Source organism: Bubalus bubalis, chromosome 6 (assembly GCF_019923935.1).
Source record: "Bubalus bubalis isolate 160015118507 breed Murrah chromosome 6, NDDB_SH_1, whole genome shotgun sequence".
Classification (NCBI taxonomy): Eukaryota; Metazoa; Chordata; class Mammalia; order Artiodactyla; family Bovidae; genus Bubalus; species Bubalus bubalis.
Window position 1 is genome coordinate 30997095 of NC_059162.1, and position 21459 is coordinate 31018553.

Sequence of the window (21459 nt, forward strand, 5' to 3'; positions counted from 1 at the left end):
AGAAGTACTCTTTATAAACTATATATGTGTGCTAAGTGGCTTCAGTCGTGTCTGACTCTTTGCGACCCTATGGACTGTAGCCTGCCAGGCTCCCTGGTCCATGGGATTCTCCAGGCAAGAACACTGGAGGGGGTTGCCATGTCCTTCTCCAGGGGATCTTCCCGACCCATGGATCGAACCTGTGTCTCTTACATATATATATATACACACACACACACACACACACACACACCCAAATTGACAAGGGAACATTGCTGACAGTGAGTGCAGGCCATTATGAAAAAAATGGCTATAAGAAGAATTTGTTGAAAAATGGATATAACCAGTAATTGGCTTAAATGCTAGGAACGTCGATACGTAAACAACCACACTGTGTGAACATCTTCTGTACATCAAAGGATTTTCAAGTGCTTTTATCTGGCTACACTTGCATTTGCTAACAGTGTAGCAGCAATAGCGCTGGACTAAGAGACCAGAGATGCATGAGTCATCTGTAAATGAGACGGCTGGACAAGATCAGGCATTCTTATCTTACAGTACATGATTTATGGATGGCTTCAGGGTCTCTGGACGCCATGAAGCCATCAACTGAATTTTGCACATAAGCATATACATTTTTATGGGGACAGCGTCCAGCTATTCTTAAGATCCTCAAAAGGTCCAGAACCCCCAAATGATTAAAAAATTATAGACTGGACTATTGTGAAGGCTTCTCTCAGCTCCAAGATTCTAAGGAAAACCAACGTCCCATGTCCTTTTGGGGTCTAACCTGGGTGGGTCGTATATCTTCGTTTGTTTTTTTTAAAGCCAGGAGCCAGTGGTCCCTTTTTACCAATCTGCTCCTTCCCCAACAAAATGGGCCCTGTTGTGCAACATTCTTCACTTGGTACAAACAAGACTACTTTTTGCCCAGACAGTATGATTTAAGTTGTTTTAATGTCGTCTGCTATAAAAATGGATGAAGACTTCTGCACGGTACATTTGGTTTTACAGATGTTAGTAACTAGTTAGTGCTTGTGCTGTGTGCTTCACGTCACTATGATCTGTTGACCAGGAACAGCTCTCGCAACATGGGTTAAGACCAGAATTGTGGATCATGGAACTTTCACTTAGCACACACACAGTCTACGGCAAACTTAAATCCTAATCTCTAATACCTAACTGGATTATTTGATCCATTGCAGTATTGTGCTTGTTTATCTCAGAAGATAGGCAACTAGCAAAAATACACATTTCTTTTGCACTTCCCCACCCCCATATTACACTGTAAAAGTAATACATTATTCAGTGCACTTTCTAAGAAATAAACTTCCTTATAGTATCTCTCTCTATATATATATCTATGCCAAAACAAAAGAAGAGCACAATGCAACTTGTAAGATTACCATTTAAAGCAAGAGAGGTAACAATACTCTGGGATTATAGCCCCCTCTCCTGTTTAGGAAAGTTCCAGTTTGTGTGACAATGCACGGGAATAAAATTTAATGCACGATTGCTCTGGGAAGTTTAAGATAACCTCTTTATCATTTGGTAGACATGCTAGGGCATTAACAGTATTTTCATTTTTTTTCTGATGCATTGGCTTTAGTCAAACCATAAGCTGTGCAGACACCAGTGTACTTCGGAGTGATTTATCTTGATTTCCATCACCTGCTTTTCTCCCATCAACTCATATTGGGTTATGAGGAAATAGGTTTAAATCATAGCAGGAGGTCGTGCTGTGTTCTTAGTCACTCAGTCGAGTCCGACTCTTTGTGACCCCATGGACTGTAGCCCGCCAGGCACTTCTGTCCAAGGGGATTCTCCAGACAAAAATACTGGAGTGGGTTGCCATGCCCTCCTCCAGGGGATCTTCCCAACCCAGGGATTGAACCCAGGTCTCCCGCATTGCAGGCAGATTCTTTACCAACTGAGCCACCAGGGACGCCCTGGCTGCTGGAATAAGTGTTGACTAGAAGAATGTATGTGAGATCTCTCCATCCTTGTGGACACAAAATCAGGTAACCACCATGTCTGAGGTGGACAGTCATTATACTCTAGGGAGTTTGTCGGTTGTGCTAGCCAACAAATTGGAAAGTTTGGAGGCTTTTGTCCACACAAACTCACTGTGATGGAAAATGACTGAAGTTTCTAGAATTAAAGAGGCTGCAGCTTGGCAGCTTGTGAGCTAAATCCAGCTGCAGAAATGTTTAGCAGTATTTTAAAATATTTTGATCAGTTCTTGATATTTAAAAATGAGAATGTTTCTCATTAAAATTTGGATTTCATAAAAATCTTAGGAGCTGGTAACCCTGGTCTAGCATTCTTGCATAGCAATAAGCAGCTGAAGTGGCACAGGAGGTGCCCTTTTCAGCGGGGCATGGGCACTTCACTTTGCTAGGGCTCTCACTGCTCCCAGCTGTTATATGTCATTTGAGTGAGTGACTGACTTGTTTTTCTCATTTATATGACCAGTTGAGCTTTGTGACACTGGGTTGGTTTGGCCTTGTCTTCATGATGCTGAAGACCTGATTTCATGTGAAATTTCCCCCTCCCCATGGACAAGATTCTTTCTTTGATTGGGTCCCAGCTACATCTAGTTGCTTTGGTAGGTAATCTTAACATGCATTTCTACTCATCCTTTACACTATATTGCAAACTCCAAAGATACAATCACACTAATATTTATGTGTTTAAGTGTGTATGTTAAACACGTAAAGGGGTGTGTATCTATACAGATATATGTATACTTTCATTTAGGTAAAAGTTAATTTGGCTCCACAGATATGGACACCAAGTGCTGGCAGCTTGGAGAATATGTGTAGAACAATTTGCTAAAATCTGTATAATTCTGACTTATAATATTACAAAGACGGTGAACTTTAAGTTATTGCTTTTTGATTACAGAATAAAGATCTCATTCTGTTGCAAAACTTTTATCCAGAATGAGTAACCATTTCCTATTCAAGTAATAGCAATTGGAATCAGAAGTTCCTTACACAACAGTAGATGCCTGAAGACATTTTTGAAGGAGATGTGATTTCATTCTATTCAAGAACTTATGCAGGAAACTGGGAGTGATGAAATTTTTTCAAAGTACAAGAAAATCAGCACCCCAACTGCTTAATGTTCAGGAGGGTTTTTCAAGGGCTCTACAAAGCTCACTTTGTGGTGAGTTATCATTCACCTTTAGCATTCGCCTTCTACGTATGCAGCCTTATTTCTGAACACAAAGCTTGTATTAAAACAGTAAAAGAGGATTAAAAGTAGTGTTGGTTTTTAACATTCAGAATTCACAGAGGATCTCATTTTTTTTTTGTTTTTTTTTTTGCAGTTAAATGATCCATTCTGTGCTTCTGCTGCAGAATCGCATTCATATGGCAGTCTAATTTCAGGCACTTTTAAAACATGTTCATCTGGAATAAAAAAATCTGCATAAACCACTTCTGCATAATTCAAAATGAGTGTTGAGTGATTTGAGTCCCCAGACAGACAGCAAATCACCACCTGGTACTCAGTTAGCTTCTGCATCATAACGTGATGGTGACTGTGAAGCTTAGGTGTCTCTGAGGTGCCCTTCTAGCTTTAGCACAAAGATGGGAATCATAAAATTCCTAACTACTTAGTTTCTACTTATAAAATACAAAAAGGTGAAACACACGAAATGTATTATAAGACGGTTTCAGCTAAGATCAAAATAAATAACATGATCTGACTCAATGGTTTGACTCTTGAGCTCCTGGACGAAATCTGATGGAATGTCAAACGCAGAGACTCCCTCCTAGGCACTAGCTGCTGGTAGGCAAAAGTATCTCAACATCCTTGCCATTGGCGACAACAGCATTAGAAGAGCAGCTGCTGCCAAGGTCTTCTGCAGTGGTCAAAGAGGATGCCTGGGAGTGAGTTTTGGTCAGGGGCGTGGTAGTGGATGGAGAGGGAGTGAGGCCAGGCTTTTTGGGTGGGATGGGTGGAGGGTTTCCTCTCTCAGCTCTGGGGATGGTAGGGGACTTGATCCCTGGAGACAGAGGGCTCAGAGGACTGGACCCTTTTCCTGGAGTAGGTGAATGGTTGGTGTCACCTCTCGCATTGGCAGTGCTGGCCAGATTTCGGTAGTCTGTGCCAAAGGGAGAGCTGTTAGGAGACACGGGCTTTATTGGTCCTTGTTGGTTAGTGAATCTGGAGAGCACCTGAGTGACCGTGTTTCGGGCCAGCTGCTTGGCAGCAGAGTTGTCTATGAGGGTGGGAGACAGATCTCTGGATGGAGGGCTCTGCAGCCCACTGGCTTGTTGGTCCTGATCTGCTTGGGACTGAAATTTGTGCCGAGCTGCATGGAACCGCTGGTTGATCCCTACTTGGTAGGATGACTGGTAGCCAGGGCTGCTAGCTGATGACCCCAATAAGCGCTTAGTTAGTACTGGTGACGAGCAAGGAGAGGACGTGAGAGAGGAAGAGGCAGTGCTGCTGGGAGATGGTGAGTTCCCGCTGGAAGGCAGATGACTAGGCGCTGGGCCTGGTGTCTCTATTCCCACAGGACACCCGCCGTTCTCCACTGCTTTTTCTTGGGTCAGTTCCACAGGCTTCTCTCGTGGAGGCACTTGGTTTTCTACATTGCTGCCTGCAATCAACTCCTTGGTAGTCTGCATTTCTGGGTCAAAATGTCCATTGGTTTTTGCATAAGAGTAAGTGGCAGTGGTGGGGCCAGGCAGCTCGCTGGTTGTCACCCTGGCTGTGCTGCTCCCATGTGTTTTCTCTGCCTGAAAACTCTCTGTTTGGCAAAATACAGACACTAGCACGGGTGGCTCAGTTACCGTGCCTTTAGACACGGTTACTGGTTTCTTCACTTGCTCGCTGGGGCCACTTTGCTGGTGCAAAGCCTCCAGATTCTTCACCACCTTCTTCAAACTCTCCATTTCTTCTTTCAGAGTTCTGGTCCGGTTCTCTTCTCGGTTCAGCTTTGCTCTCAGTTGTTCCCTTTCGATGTCAAACTCAGATAGCTGCTTCTCCACCTGGGCCTCCGTCTGCAAGCCCCGCTTCCTCTCGGCGGCCAGCTCTTCCTCCAGCTTGCTCACTCGGCTCTTCTCCTTCTCCAGTTTCAGGCTCAGCTCTCCCGCCTTCTGGCCCTCCTCCGCGGCCTTGCTGGTGGCCTTCTTGCACTCACGGACCAGCATGGAGGACAGCTGCTTGTGGCGGGAGCGCTCCTCTTCCAGCTGACTGGAGAGCTTCTTCTGCTCTTTTTCAAACTTTTTCACTTGAGACTTTTCAAATTCCAACTGCAAAAGAATGCCACCACACATCTGGATTAGAGTAAGGAAACAAAGAGACGCTGACAACTGTTACATGCCATGTGCTTACATTAAATATTTCTTAAGTATTACAACACCTAACATAAAAATGTACACATGACGACTTAATCTTGCTTTGATGATTTAGGAGGCACTTCTAGTTCTTACTGTCTCAGGGTTATTAGTGGGAATCTGAATTGTCATTGTGTTCTAGGTCTATGGAAAGTTCAGAGGATTAGAACCAATCAAAACAGAAAGCAGAAAGCCACATAAACTGGATTTTGTGATGAATGCTGATGAAAACAAAACCTTTAAAGCTTCAGTAATAATTCTTTCTGGTCTTAAAAACAAACAAACATAAGTAGCTGCATATGAATCATTCTTCTACACAAATGCCATTGGCTTTAATCATCATCCCAACCCTACTTAAAGAACAAAATGAGAGGGAAAGGGTGCAAGGAACCCTATTAGTCAGTGTTTTTCAAACTCTGAGACCCATGAATGGATCGGGAAACCATTTAGTGAGCCATTAAGAATTTGAACAAATGAAACAGAAGTGAAAATATTAATGTGTATTATAAGTAGTAAGGGTTATGTATGATTTCATGAGATTTTTGTTTCAAGCATATGTATATATGTGTATGTATTTGTGATGTAAAATGTATTTTTTACTAGGAGTCCTAAGTCAAAAAAAGTTTTGAGAGTTCAAAGTTAGTGTTGCCCAAAGTGTGCTCTATGGAACGATGGTCCATAGTGAATGATCTATGTTAACAGATTTTATGAAAACATAGATTTGCTAAACACAGATTACCCTGTATTAATCTTGAAGACTCACAGCATGCTTTGGCATACTACAAAGTCTAAACAATTGGAAGTTAGAAACCTCTTTGTGTGTTAGTCGCTCAGTCATGTCTGACTCTTTATGACTCCATGGATTGTAGCCTGTGCATGGGATTCTCCAGGCACGAACACTGGATCAAACGTGAACACCTGGGATCAAACCCAGGTCTCCTGCACAGCAGGCAGGTTCTTTACCATCTGAGTCATCAGGGAAGCCTCTTTAACTTTGTTTAATACAGTAATCCCCAGAGTTATCTGACCACAAAGCCCTTTTTTTTTGAGTAACACCAATTTATACCCTGCAGAATAATCTTCCGGAAATGCTACTTTAGGCAAATGCTGCTCTGAGCCCTTCCACCTTAATTACCTGTTGAGTCAGCCGCTCTCGCTCCTTCTCCAGCATGTAGGTGACATCATCGCCTTCAGCTGTGTCCTGTGCATGCCTTTGCCTTTCTTCTTCAAGGTCTAGGATTACCTTTAAGGAATTAAAAAAAATCATTTCCAAATATAGGGAGTCACACTTAGAATACAATTTAACAGTAAGTGCCTGTCTAAGCATCCAAAATCACATTTCATAGATAAATAAGTAAGTAAATCCTAGTCAGGGCCATCAAAGAGCACACTGTCTAGAAGGGTGAAAGATATGTTCTAGAAAAAATACAATATGTACTTTACCTCACACAAAGTGGCATGTAAACAGAAAAGAACTCATTAGCTGTAGGGACTGAAAAGGTTTCAGAGAATTAATAAGTTTGTTGGGATTAGGGGACAGGTGAAGTAAGGCAGATTCATGGAAAGCTGAAAGCTGAGGCTTTCCCTGTGATGCTCAAATCACTGGAGGTACCAGAGTGAAGCCTGAAATTAAACATTTCAAATAGGTGACATCCTAACTGTGCCTTGCTTAATTAATATATACATCTTGTATACAGTTAGATAAGAAGTACAAAGATTCTCTAGACTTCATCCTGCATACGAGAAGGCTTAATTATTGCGATCTGAAGTGGAGATTTTTCATAAGGCCTTTTAATTAACCCATACCACTTACCCTGGTGCCAAGCAATTAAGCCCAACTTTAAGGAAGAGTACGGGTTTAAAGGGGCACTTCCCCACATAATCCTGCCTGCAACTGCGTAATATTCCAATAATTCTGGATTTCTTCGTAGCTTCTGCTCATGATTCAGAGGCGGGTTGGCCCGGACCTCCCGACGTCAGCGCACTGTCATCCCCATGGCCGTTTCTCATTGTTTGTCTTCACTAACAACTGTTATGAATGGGAAAGAAGACTTTCTGGGACTCCTCTTTAAATACAAAAATGAAAACATTCTGGTGTATTTCCTTCTGGTTAAAAAAAGATTTTGGCTTCTCTCCACAGAGGCTTCTAAAATTACAGAAATGGGATGAAAAGAAAAAAAACAACCCTAAAAAGAGAGACTTTGGCAGACAAATTTTTAATATTCTGAAGAAAGAGGCTGGAGGGATGGTAGCTACTTGGTATGAGGGAGGAAGCTGTTTTGCCCTGTAGTACCCCAAAGACATAGGTGTATCTGCAGGTGGCAGATACTGCAGAGAAGAGGTAAGGTGCAGGATGGAAGACAAGGGAACTAGTTCCAGGTATGTATTTTCAAGAGTTATCTGTCCCTTCAACCTGATTCCTGTACACAGAATGCCCAGCCAGGCATCTACTGCCCAGGAATATACCAGATGTTTATACTCTGAAGAGACAGAATGTGACAGCCTCCAGATTTGGTAATAACAGATATGACAGAGAATAAAGCTGAGGAAAGGGGATTATTTTTATTTTGGGAAGATGGCAGGGTGAAGAAGAAAGGGAAGTGGGGTGCTAACAAAATCCACATCTATAATAAAAGGAAGTAAATATAAGTGTCTAAAATTGATAAAGTGAAAGAGCAATATATTAGTTAGAAATATGGAAAAAATATATGGAAGTTAGCTAACAAAATAAAACATTAAAAGAAAAGTGGTTGTCTCTAATATTGAGGAGGAGAGGGAATGGGAAGAGGTAGACTAGGGAACCCTACTTTTCATAATAAGCAGAGTAACCATGTAATTCACTGTTTAAATCACTAATATGTCTAAGAGCCAAAGTAGGTATTGTTAACAACTCTGCCAAGGCACCAGGCTTAAACTGGAATTCTCTCAGGAAAACTGGGACTATATGCACGCTAATTATAAGCCTCTAGCTACTATGTGATGTCTAATGAAGTCAATGTTCTACTTTGATAAAACACTTAAGAATAGATAGGCAGTGATTTAAAACATTTAATGCTATCTTACACTGAAATATAGTATTAGGAAATCTTGAACTTTTTAACTCTTCTTCTCCCCAGTCACCTAGGACCATAGATTATCCCAACACTATTTCAACAGGCATGATAGCCAGCCAGCCCTTTAGTGCCACTCAGTTACTTTATGTATGAAGTGGAAAACAGGCTGGCCTATTAAATAAAGATGTTGTGTAGATTTTCTTATAATATTATGTAAAAGCCCCCAAATTTAGGCAACTAACCCTAACTCATTGACATCTTTTAAATTGGAGCATAAATGTCTTCAGATTACTTCAGTCTAAACCAGAAGTTAAACTTTTCTGGGTCTTGGAGAACTCTGAGAATTCTAATAAGGATAGGAAAACAAAATTCATTTTCTATAAAACGCATAAATTTTGGCATTCATTGTATTTTCTGGGGGGTCATGGAACATCTGAGACCTATTCGTGGTTAAGAACTCCCATTCTGGCTTTTTGTTTGGACTCTGTGAAGGGAAAGAAAAATTGTGGGCAAGACCTAAGACCTTAAGCACTTTGTCAGATGCACTTTAAGCAGATGGCTCTCTAAAGCAGGTAACCATAAAGTAAACGAAGATCTATCAAATTGCAGCTGCTAACCCAATTTTTTCTGAATAAAACACTTCCTACTAAATGCACTAATGTCCCCCCACCTTGTTGATATAAATCTAAACCAACAGTTCTTAAAAATGCATATTCTAGCCAAGCATCTTTTCCAGGCCAAATGTGAGCTATAAATGACAAGTTGGGGAGTGAAATCACAAGCACTAGAAGAATTCCAATGAGATGAGGTAGAGCAAAGCACAGGTCCTATCTTAGATGCTGTAAGACCTGGAGACAGACAGACAGACACACACACAAACACATTCCTAATAGAGAACAGCTTTAAGGTAAACAACCTGGGGACTGTTTATGGTTTCATGAGAGGTAAAATGCAATGAAACTCAAAACCAAAAATAAATAAAAATAATCTATTGGCTTGTATGTTTACAGTCAGGTAAATTCTCTCTCTCTCTGATACAGCATTCCCCAAATACCCAAATACCTATTAATCTTTTTATTTATCACTTAAGTAAGCAAATAGAGAACACTCTGTTCAGCTACAAGGCTTGGTCAAGCCCCAGTTTGTTGCCAAAGTTTGGGTGATCAAGAGTTGAAAAACATACCAAGTGTTTTGGAGTGTCATATCAAGAAGGAATGTCATCTAAAATAATGTGTCTGACATACTCCCTAAATTTAACATTTGGAATAACCTGCATTTTCTATCTCCTGGCTCCTAGGCAAGCTAATTTATTTTTTTGGACACCTGTGAGACCTCCCAGTAGAACTACCATGAGACCTGGCAGCTGACAGAAAAGTATCAGGCACTATTTAGAAAGCTGTCACAGGAGCCTGCGGGCTCGCGTCAGCCGGTCACCCACCTTGCGGTGCCGGCTCTCAGCAGCAGCCAGCTGCGACAGCATGCGCTCCTGCATGTTCTTGCACTGTTTCATCACCACCTTAAGAATTGAGAGCGGGTTCGTGCACACTGGCTGCTTCTCGCCATCATTCTTCTCTTTTAGGGTTTCAAAGTCTCTCTGGAGTGCCATTAAAGGATCACTGATGTTGTATTTTCCATAGCGTTCTTCAATGAAAGTATCTCTGTGTTGGGCCTGGGAAAGAAGGAAAAATAAGCATTTTACTTTCAAATATTACTGAAGAGGGGATTTGCTAGCAGTTAGACATCAAAGGTGGTGGTGTTGGTATGAAGTAACCTGTGGACTACAAATCAGATGGGCCATCTAAGTATAGATACAGCATCAGAATAGGGACACAGCATACTAACGAGAACAAATACTTATACAGTGCTAATTACATGTTAGACGCTGATCCAAGTGTTTAGATTCAGATTACCTTACTTAAGTTTTACTTTGACTTTTAAAGTAGTGCTATCATTTCCATTTTGCAGATGAGTAAATTACTATGCAGAGGTCAAGTGACTAGCTTCAGGTCACTCGGCTAGCAAGCTGTCAGAATTGGGATTTAAACCCAGGCAGCCTGGCTCTAAAGTCTGTGACCTGAACTGCCATGCTTACTGCCTCAGCTTATGAATGCTTATATTACCAACGGGTATATCTTATCTTTCCTTGCTGAGTTATGGCATTTGCATTTCTAAAATATGGTAAACATAATATCTTTATGAGTTTACAGATTTAGAGACCTAACAAGGTGGCCATAGATAAGTAAAGGATGCTAAAAATAATTCTACATTATAATCAAGGACTGGTTGTGATTTCTCCACATAAAACTTCACTCAACTGCTGATAGGTCAAGAGGGTGGAGGCTCTCAGCACTAGGGGTGCAGACAGAATCCCTCTACCCCCTCTTCCAGCCTCCGTTCAGCTGCTATCTTTCATCTCCATTCTGTCCCCTTCAAGGCTTGTGGAGCTTGAGCAGGGAATGTGGAATGGTGCTTGGAGTCTGGCCTAGGGCTTTGGGCCTGGGCACCAAGTCAGGTCAAATGATCAGGAAGGCAGTCGAAGGAGATTTAGGCTACCCTCTCGTCTCTGCTAGGAAAAATATGAAGTACTATTTCATTTGAGCATCATATATTACGTGCAGGTGAACAAAGGACATTAACAATCACATAAACAGATATTTAAATGTTTCCTAAGACATTTTACAAAAAAAAAAAAAAATGAATTGTTCATAGAGGGTTGAGGAAACTTCCATAAAAGTCACAGCAAAGTACTGTATAAGCTTTCAAATGAAATCTAGTTACAAAAACTACTGTCATTTCTCAATTTAAAAAATTACTTTATCAGAAGCTATATATATATTTTTACTACCACTACCCACAAATGGGAACCCATTTGAAAAGCAAAATACACAATTCAATTACCATGCTTAAAAAACAGAGCAAAAACCCTCAAGAAAATAAAGCAAACATGGGTTTCTTTGACACAGAAACAGGTTTCAGTGCTGAACATGTAAGCCTCCTTCTTCATTAGAGACTGTCAAAGTTCAGAACTCAGGAATTAGCCTTGTGATACAAATTTGTGTCGGTATTGGTTTGCAAATGCTCAAAGCAGAGTTAGAAGCCCTGGGTTTTACTTCTGGTTTGACTTCAACCATCTTAAGCAATGATGTTATTGGAGTATTTGGATAATATCTGTATACTAGAAATCTGAAATCCATTTGTTGCTGTAAGTTACTGTTAACTAACCCCCTAATCTTATTATTATAAGTATGTATGTGTGCACGTGAGCATGTAAATTAAAAGACAGAATTGTATTTTGAGGTTCAAATTAAAAAGAAAATTCTCAGTAAAATTTCAAAAATTTCAACATCAAGTCTATTTAGGATGGAGAAAGACAAGACCAATTCCAAAACTGACTACTTATCATCATCATCATCATTTTGGTTGCACCTTGCAGCATGCTGGATCTTAGTTCCCTGACCAGGATTGAACCCACGCCCCCTGCATTGGGAGTTGGGAGTCTTAACCACTGGACTGGCCAGGGAAGTCCTATTATTTTTAAAAAATCATGGCAAGAGTAGACAAAAAAGCCAATTTTAATTACGTATATAAGAGCATTCATGTCAAACAAATATAACTCATCAATGTTTTCATGAAGAACGTCTGTTTCTTTAAGTTCAGGTATAAAAACATGAGACTGATAACCCAGGATTCAATGGAAGTATCTATCTGTAGCTATTAACTCCTATGGCAAATCCTTATTTAGCAAAACAGACAAAGGAAGCAAGAGAGAGAAAAAACTCTTTAAGGAGTTGAAATCCCACTTTTCTGTCACATCTTTTATTCATGATTACTATTTCTGTAAGATTAGCTATGGAAAAGAAACGATTCTTGGTACTGAAATTGGTTTAGTAGGGCAAAAAGGAAAAAGTGAACCTGAATATTTTTATGACCTTTTCCTTTTCAGAACACCATGGAGAAAGTGGTATGGGAGAGCAGAGCTAGGAGTACAATTCAAGATTGATATCAGATCTGCTGAGAAGCTCCTCTCAGGTTTGAGTACATAGTTAACTCACCCTTAAAAATATGACTTTTTAAAACCCACACCGTTATTATCCTGTAGAATTAATAAGCATCACAGAGTTACAAGTAATGGATGTGGAGCTTCTGTGGTGAGATCTCAGACTTCTCTGAGAATAGTTGTCAAGCTGTCTGTTTTCTCTTGAAGTACTTCACTGTAATTCCATAATCACTTGCATAGTAATTACAAGTTATATAAAATTGTTAGCTTCAATATAAGTGAAAAGAATCTGTGAAATAATCAAAAAAAGGTTCCTTATCGTGAAACAATTCTCTTAAGTATATTCTAATAAGGGCCCGAATACGGGAAAAGTGAATTCTGTATTTCTTATACCAAACAGTGGATTGGAAAATGAGATGGAATATAGTATTTTCCAACCAACTTAATGCATCAGTCAGGTGAATTAGATGGGTTACACACTTAACAACCTAAATAATAACAACAAAAATAAACAAAAACAGATGTTAAGATTTAATAAATGAAAGAAGAGCTTTAGTGGAAGTCAGTTCAGTTCAGTTCAGTCGCTCAGTCGTGTCCAACTCTTTGCAACCTCATGAATCGCAGCACGCCAGGCCTCCCTGTCCATCACCAACTCCCGGAATTTACCCAGACTCACGTCCATCGAGTCAGTGATGCCATCCAGCCATCTCATCCTCTGTCGTCCCCTTCTCCTCCTGCCCCCAATCCCTCCCAGCATCAGAGTCTTTTCCAGTGAGTCAACTCTTCGCATGAGGTGGCCAAAGTACTGGAGTTTCAGCTTTAGCATCATTCCTTCCAAAGAACACCCAGGGCTGATCTCCTTGTATGGTTATTTGGGCTTCCTTGGTGGCTCAGAATGGTAACGAGTCTGCCTGCATTGCGGGAGACCTGGGATCGATCCCTGGAGAAGGAAATGGCAACCCACTCCAGCATTCATCCTGAAAAATCCCATGGATGGAGAAGCCTGGCAGGGTACAGTCCATAGAGCTGCAGAGTCAGACATGACTGAGCGACTTCACTTCACTTTACATGGTTATTTATTCCTATTTAACAAATTACCCCCAATTTAAATGTTTAGTGGACCGTTTTTAATCTCATACAGTTTCTGAGGGTCAGGAATCTTGGAGGGCTTGAGGGCTGAGCTGGGTGGTTCTGGCTTGGTGTCTCATGAGGTTGCAGTCAAGCTGTTGGCCAGGACTGCAGGCATCTGAAGGCACAAGTAGGATCCACTTCCAAGGTGGGTTGCTGGGTTAGGCCTTGTCTCCAAGCATGTGCTGGCTTCCCACAAAGCAAGTGATGTGAGAGAGCCAGAGACAGATAGACACAGGCACATCAAGATGAAGTCCCCCTGTCTTATAACCTCATCTCAGAAGTGACTCACCAGCATTTCTGATGTGTTCTAGCAATCACACAGACCAACCCTGGTAAATGTGGCCAGTGGGGACTACATAATGGTGTGACTATCAGGAGTGGGATCATTCATTGAGGGCCATCTTCGAATCTGGCTATCAAGGTGAATGACTAGACATGCTACCACTACCATTCACATTTCAGGTCAAAATTTAGACTTAAATACCTATTCTAAAAACTGTCAAGGCTGAGCTTAATATTTTAATGATATCTCAGATATTTTATAAGAACTTTAAAATGATCTGGATTTCATTTTTAGGGGGAAGACATCAGGAGTTCTGCTAAAACCAGTCAACTGCTTGCAATTTCATTATTTTCACTTTCACTAAAGTGAAAATGTATTTTAACTGAACACAAATTCCTACATTGTCAGAAAACACAATGATCTTTAATTCCAGATAACAATAAAGTAATTGGCTGATCAGACAGATTCAATAATAGAGGATATTACTGCTGCTGCTGCTGCTGCTAAGTTGCTTCAGTCGTGTCCGACTCTGTGCGACCCCATAGACGGCAGCCCACCAGGCTCCCCCATCCCTGGGATTCTCCAGGCAAGAGCACTGGAGTGGGTTGCCATTTCCTTATCCAATGCATGAAAGTGAAAAGTGAAAGCAAAGTCGCTCAGTTGTGTCCGACCCTCAGCAACCCCATGGACTGCAGCCCTTCAGGCTCCTCCGTCCATGGGATTTTCCAGGCAAGAGTACGGGAGTGGGGTGCCATTGCCTTCTCCAGAGGATATTACTACAGCAGACAAATCATACTAGTCATCTATTACTCATTTATTTTTACTGTTATAGGCTGAATGAAACATGCCACTACTGAAAACTTAAAATAAAACCACATAATATCCTTGGATATGCCATGCTTGCTTTTCAAAAATTTCAGCTTTGCTATGATAAACTACAAAAAGAAATATGAAGAAGTTACCTTCTCTCTATAATAATTTATTATGCTACATAATTATTTATGTATAATATGTATGTATGTACATAAATAATAGTTAATAGTACATAAATAATACTACAAATTATATATATTTCAATCTTAAAATACGAAATCAATCTCTTTATTCTTTGGATAATAATCACCAACATAAGAAGTGGTCCCAAACGTAAAGGTGGAAGAATTATGGCCCATTTATTTAATTGAGGGCTTATATTCAAATAGAAGGTTTTATTTTCAAGACTCAGGTTGATATCATAACTGTATTAGGATATGCATCTTTGCCATTTACCACCAATTCTGAAGTGATACTTATAAAAGTAATCAGCAATATATACGTTATGCCTTTAACTATCTGTGCTAAGGATCAGAAAGACAAACAAGATGATTCCACAATGGTTTTTGTTAATGTTACCAAAAGCATGTAAAAAAGAATTCTTTTCACACACAGTTTGATTCTATTAATCTTAAATCATTTATAATCTGGAATCCCTAATAAACTATAAAGAGCTGTCTGAGCAACTGGAAATAAAGCAACCGTTCTGGATAAAGACGATAATGATATTATAAGTATACCCTTTGTTCTGGAAGTTCCTTTCTACTTTCTGAAGGAAAACTGGATTTTACTGTTGGACAATATTGATAAAAAAGGATTTAACCTCATTGGAATTATGCTTTAATATTTAGAATATGGCACAAGATTTATCATGGGAACAAGGAGAAAATTTTCATCACTTAAAAAAATTTCTAATGTATTATCGAAAACTGAATACTCCTTCCACTTAACTATAAATGCTGTCTTCTCAAATCTGGATTTCTATGTGTTTGTTTTCTTTAATACTTTTGGGCTCTAGAGTCCTGTCACTATTACTTTCTGTGTTACCTTTAGCAACGACCTTAACTTCTCTGTGCCTCAGATCCCTCTTCTGTAGAATGAGGGTAACAATATACCTATAGTTATAAAAATTAAATGAATAATGTAAAAATGCTTCCTCTTGTACTTGACACAAAGTAAGTACAATAAATATGAATTAATTTTTTCAATAGCTAAGTTTAGAATACAGATTTTCCTTTATTTTAGAGTCAATGACTTAAACTCAACTCCACAGACTTACGATTCTGTAAAACTGGATCAGGCTAGGAAATCTTCATTAAAAGCAAAACAAAATTTACCAATCCCAGATAACTCAGAAGTAACACATCACTAAAAATATATCAGGAACCTGGATAATCAATAACATTCTATTTACTTAGCAATCAATCTTGAACTAGTATTTGACATATTATATAATGTGGTCAATTGGTATTTATCTCTTGCGTTGTTATAAACATTTCTCACTTTCCTGTCTTTTTATTTCATCCTCGCTAGATTTTAAGTTATTTGAAGGAAAAAGCACTTATCATACATCTCTCTTCCTACATTCTATATTTTGCCTTAGGCCTAAAGCATATAATAGATGTTTATTTTCTAGCCTCTTTCTTGATGTCTTAGCCTCTCTGTACTCTCATCATTTTAGTGAGGTCAATATTTTTTTTTTGCTGTTAGCAAAATCTAGACTAGTTCCAAATAGGAAAAGGAGTACGTCAAGGCTGTATATTGTCACCTTGCTTATTTAACTTATATGCAGAGTACATCATGAGACATGCTGGGCTGGAAGAAGCACAAGCTGGAATCAAGATTGCCAGGAGAAATATCAATAACCTCAGATATGCAGATAACACCACCCTTATGGCAGAAAGTGAGGAAGAACTAAAGAGCCTCTTGATGAAAGTGAAAGAGGAGAGTGAAAGGTTGGCTTAAAGCTCAACATTCAGAAAACGAAGATCATGGCCTCTGGTCCCATCTCTGCATGGGAAATAGATGGGGAAACAGTGGCTGACTTTATTTTTTGGGGCTCCAAAATCACTGCAGATGGTGATTGCAGCCATGAAATTAAAAGACGCTTACTCCTTGGAAGAAAAGTTATGACCAACCTAGACAGCATATTCAAAAGCAGAGACATTACTTTGTCAACAAAGGTCCATCTAGTCAAGGCTGTGGTTTTTCCAGTGGTCATGTATGGATGTGAGAGTTGGACTATAAGAAAGCTGAGCACAGAAGAATTGATGCTTTTGAACTGTGGTGTTGGAGAAGACTCTTGAGAGTCCCTTGGGCTGCAAGGAGATCCAACCAGTCCATCCTAAAGGAGATAAGTCCTGGGTGTTCATTGGAAGGACTGATGTTGAAGCTGAGACTCCAATACTTTGGCCACCTGATGAAAAGGGCTGAAAAGACCCTGATGCTGGGTAAGATTGAGGGCAGGAGAAGGGGAAGGCAGAGGATGAGATGGTTGGATGGCATCGCCAACTCAATGGACATGAGTTTGGGTAAACTCCGGGAGCTGGTGATGGACAGGGAGGCCTGGCATGCTGCAGTTCATGGGGTTGCAAAGAGTCGGACATGACTGAGCAACTGAACTGAAAATCTAGAATTTATTGAGTATAATCACTTAAGGTAACACTGATCTATATATTTAGCAAACTGTCTTTGAAGTAGAACGAGCTTCAAAGATTCCCCTTGTCTTTTTAATAAAACGTTCATCATGCTGGTAAAAAAAAAAAGATTCTCCTTGGAAGATATTTACAAAAGCATCCACAGATATTTACAAAAGCAATTATTTACATAAGTTCAGAGGATCATATTATTATCTGACTCCAGTGTAATAAATTCTTTTGAAGACTAAAAATGGTAAGTTTAGTACAAATAACTACAAATATAATACTTCTAGCTAGTAGACTACTTATTGATAGAATAAGAATATGGGTAAACAGAATAATGTAGCTGCTTCAACATTCAAATTCCAGAGAGTCCTGAGAAACTAACGAAATTGAAATAAGTGTGTTGAGTTTTTTGTCTTTGTTCTGTTTTATTATTATAGACTATGTATATGATTGAAACAAGTTACATACACATTCTGGACTGGGTCTACAGAAACAACTTTTTCAAGTGGGGAAGAAAATGTGTAAGGAATTCTATAAGACCTGAACAAATTAATGGTCTAAATATAAATTAAGGATTTGAAAGTATAATTTTTAATGCTGTATTAGAGCTTAATCTCTTTTATTTAGGGAACCATATATCTCTTAAAATATAATGAGAGTCAACACCTACCTAATACCATACAAAGCAGGAATGGATTACAGACCTAAAAATAAAATATAAATGGGCAAAAAGCACACAAAAACATGCTCAACTCATTAGTGATCAGGGAGATGTAAATTAAAACAATAAGATAGTACTATACAGCCATGGCAACCCACTCCAGTACTCTTGCCTGGAAAATGCCATGGATGGAGGAGCCTGGTAGGCTGCAGTCCATGGGGTCGCTAGGAGTTAGACACCACTGAGCGACTTCACTTTCATGCACTGGAGAAGGAAATAGCAACCCACTCCAGTATTCTTGCTTGGAGAATCCCAGAGACGGAGGAGCCTGGTGGGCTGCCGTCTATGGGGTCGCACAGAGTCGGAGATGACTGAAGCGACTTAGCAGCAGCAGCAGCATACAGCCATTGCTGCTGCTAAGTCACTTCAGTTAAGTCTGACTCTGTGCAACACCAGAGATGGCAGCCCACCAGGCTCCCCCATCCCTGGGATTCTTCAGGCAAGAACACTGGAGTGGGTTGCCATTTCCTTCTCCAATGTATGAAAGTGAAAAGTGAAAGTGAAGTCGCTCAGTCGTGTCCGACTCTTAGAGACCCCATTGACTGCAGCCCACCAGGCTCCTCCGTCCATGGGATTTCCCAGGCAAGAGTACTGGAGTGGGGTGCCATTGCCTTCTCTGATACAGCCATTAGAAAGGCTAAAATTAAAGACCAACAACATTAAATGCTGGAAAGGTATGGAGTAACTAGAATACTCACACATTGCTGGTGGGAGTATAAATGGTATAATTATTTTGGAAATTAACCTGAAAGTTTCTCATAAAGTTAGAAAATGCCTACCTCCAATTCCACTTCTAAGTATTTGTCTAAAAGAAATGAAAACATATATTCACAAAGACATATACACAGTTATCCAGAGTAGCTTCATTCATAATAGCCCTAAACTGTAAACAAATATCAATCACTAGTAGAATAGATAAAAAATAAAATGTGATGCATTCATACAATGGAAAACTATTCAGGGACCTCCCTTGTGGCACAGAGGATAAAAACCTGCCTGGCAATGCAGGGGACATGGGTTTGATCCCTGGTCTGGGAAGATCCCACAGGCTGCAGAGCAACTAAGTCATGCACCACAACTACTGAGCCTGTGTGCTCAACTACTGCAGCCCACGCGCTCAGAGCCCGTGCTCTGCAATGAACAGCCCCCTCTCCCCCCACAACCCATGTGCGGCAACAAAGACCCCCAACAACCCCCAAAAAGAAATACCATTCAGAACTAAAAAGGAACAAATTACTAATACATACAATGATACTAACGAACCTGAAAATCATTATATCAAACAAAAAAAAGTGCCAGACAAAAAGAACACATTCTGTGTGACTGTTCTAATGGCAAAACTAATCTACAGTGAAGAAAATCAGAACAGTGGTTACATCTGGGTATAGGGAGGACAAATGACCAGGGAGGGGCATATAATAACTTTTTGGTGTGATTAGAATGTTTATGTCTTGATAGGAGTATAGGTCAAACGGAGTGGAATTTGTCAAAACTTACTGAACTCAACACTTAACATCGATGCATTTCACTAGAGCTAAAATATACCTCTAGTTTAAAAATATAAATATATATAACGAGAATTAAAGGGAAAATTAAGTTGTATATAATATATAGTGTTTCAGAAACATGGGAAGTTCAAACCAAAGTAATTTTAATAGCAATAACAACAGCAGAAACAAGAGAGGTGCTCACACTGGAGAGCTTATTACCTGCCGAGCAGCGCGCTCAGAGCTTTACACAGCTCGTCTCACCCTAACGGCCTTCCTCTGCAGTAGACAGCACTGTATCTCTACTTTGTAGAAGAAACTGACCATTAATATGCGACTTTCCCAAGGCTACAAAGCCAGGTAAATAGTGGAGAAGAATAGTGAATGGAACACAGTAAGTACTGTGTATGTTAACTGAAAGAGTAATACACATAAAGATATTCCCCAGTCCATCATAGGAATGAATTTCAATTTAGTAGGTCATGATCAGCAGCTTAAAAATGAACTGGAACAGAACTGAAAACATCGCAGAGCACTGAACATTCATTATGAGCACTATTTCAAGAAACTTTTCTTTTGGCATAAGAATATAGAGGTGTGTGTGTGAGGGCAAGTGTGTGTGTTGGTATATCCCTTGGGTCATGATGCAAAGTCTATTTTTGACTAGGTGTCCCTGTCAAAAAAGTCTGAAAAACACTAGAATGGAAAGAAGAACGTAAGAAGTGTAACTCCTAAATCTATAATTTTAAGCAGTTTAAGCTATAATAAATATGCAAATTCTAAAAGAAATGATAAGGAATCAGCATTACTGTTTTAAATTGATTAATGTTATAAAAGCTTACAAAGCAGGAGAAGTTTCACCTAATATCAAATATACAAAATGTGGGAAAAAAAAGTCTGTGTTACTAGGGTTAGACAATCAAAAATGGCATTGGAGAAATCTGAGAAAATTTTCTGGACATATGGTTGGTTCACAGGCACATGCTTTGAATCCTTACACTGAATGCTTAATGTTTGCTGGGTACTTTTATGCTAAGAGATGTGGGTGATGTTAGGGGGATGTAGATTTGACTAAGCCCCTGCTTTCAAGAGCTTAAAATTTGCCAGACAAGTTGAAGGCCTGACAGCAGAAATAAACAAGCTGTTTCTGCTTATTGAATGCTTTCTAAACAATACCATTAATGTTTAAAGGAACACCAAGTGCAATTTGTTTGATCAGAACTTTCTAAGACTCAGACCTTACACTCATAAGGAGTAGGAAGGAAAAGGCCAACCCTGGAAGTGGGTGGGTTCTGGCAGATAAATGGGACTATCAGCAATTTAATGAATCACAGGAAACACCATGAGGTTGGGGGGCAGGTCACACTATCCAAAAACTGTCTCTAAAGTATTACATAAGGACACCCAGACTGCACACTATAACTGTGTGATACTTTAAAAGCATCTTTATTAGAGACGTGCTCTGGTTCTTTTACTATGTATTAACAATGTAGAAACTAACTTCAGTGATAAAATACTGAAAAAAGAGCTCATAAATAAGCTGTGAAAGGGTGTCTTCTTTCTCTAGTTGGGGGATTCTGAGGCGGAAGGATTTGAAGATGTATAACTGTGGGAGAGGTCTTAACTATCAATCTGATTTGAAGCAAGATTCTTCAATTAAAAACACAGACTGATACTACAGGGAAATATGACAGGAAACAAGCTGCACAAATGTAAGGCCTTGGGAAAGGGGTTCTTGCTTGGCTGAGAAGTGTTCACAATTAAGTGTATCAAGTAAATAGGAGTAAGAGGATGGTCAAAGGGAGTGCAGAGACAGGGAGGAATGAAAAAAGGGGACCAGTATGGTCTGCGAACCATGCTTCAGCGAGAACAAGATGTCAGGGCAGGCAGACAGAAGCAAGGACAGTGCTAATTACGCATTCTAACAAGCTCTGTATCACAAGTCAGAGGACAGGAAGGTGGCAATTTCTGTTGTCACTGAAGCCTTATGCGGAGG

The 21459-nt window shown here is 39.9% G+C and overlaps 2 protein-coding genes across 6 annotated transcripts in view; one reads left to right on the forward strand and one right to left on the reverse strand.

The window, feature by feature from the left end:
• Positions 1 to 14322, forward strand: part of ST7L (suppression of tumorigenicity 7 like) — a 144073-nt gene extending 129751 nt beyond the window's left edge. The window contains exons 15-16 of one of the 2 annotated variants that reach the window (XM_006071496.4): positions 12330 to 12415; positions 14092 to 14322. In XM_006071496.4, the coding sequence (XP_006071558.1) occupies positions 12330 to 12386 (57 nt within the window). In that variant the 3' untranslated portion in view covers positions 12387 to 12415; positions 14092 to 14322. Of the gene's footprint in view, positions 1 to 12329; positions 12417 to 14091 lie in introns of those variants that run through there. The other variant, XR_006551747.2, reaches the window with a different exon arrangement.
• CTTNBP2NL (CTTNBP2 N-terminal like) overlaps positions 918 to 21459 on the reverse strand; it is a 52135-nt gene continuing 31593 nt past the window's right edge. For all 4 annotated transcript variants that reach the window (XM_006071501.4, XM_044944544.2, XM_006071502.4 and 1 more), the window contains 3 exons: positions 9825 to 10055; positions 6469 to 6576; positions 918 to 5249 (listed from right to left, as the gene is read on the reverse strand). In XM_006071501.4, coding sequence (XP_006071563.3) covers positions 3768 to 5249; positions 6469 to 6576; positions 9825 to 10055 — 1821 coding nt within the window. In that variant the 3' untranslated portion in view covers positions 918 to 3767. The remainder of the gene's footprint in view (positions 5250 to 6468; positions 6577 to 9824; positions 10056 to 21459) is intronic.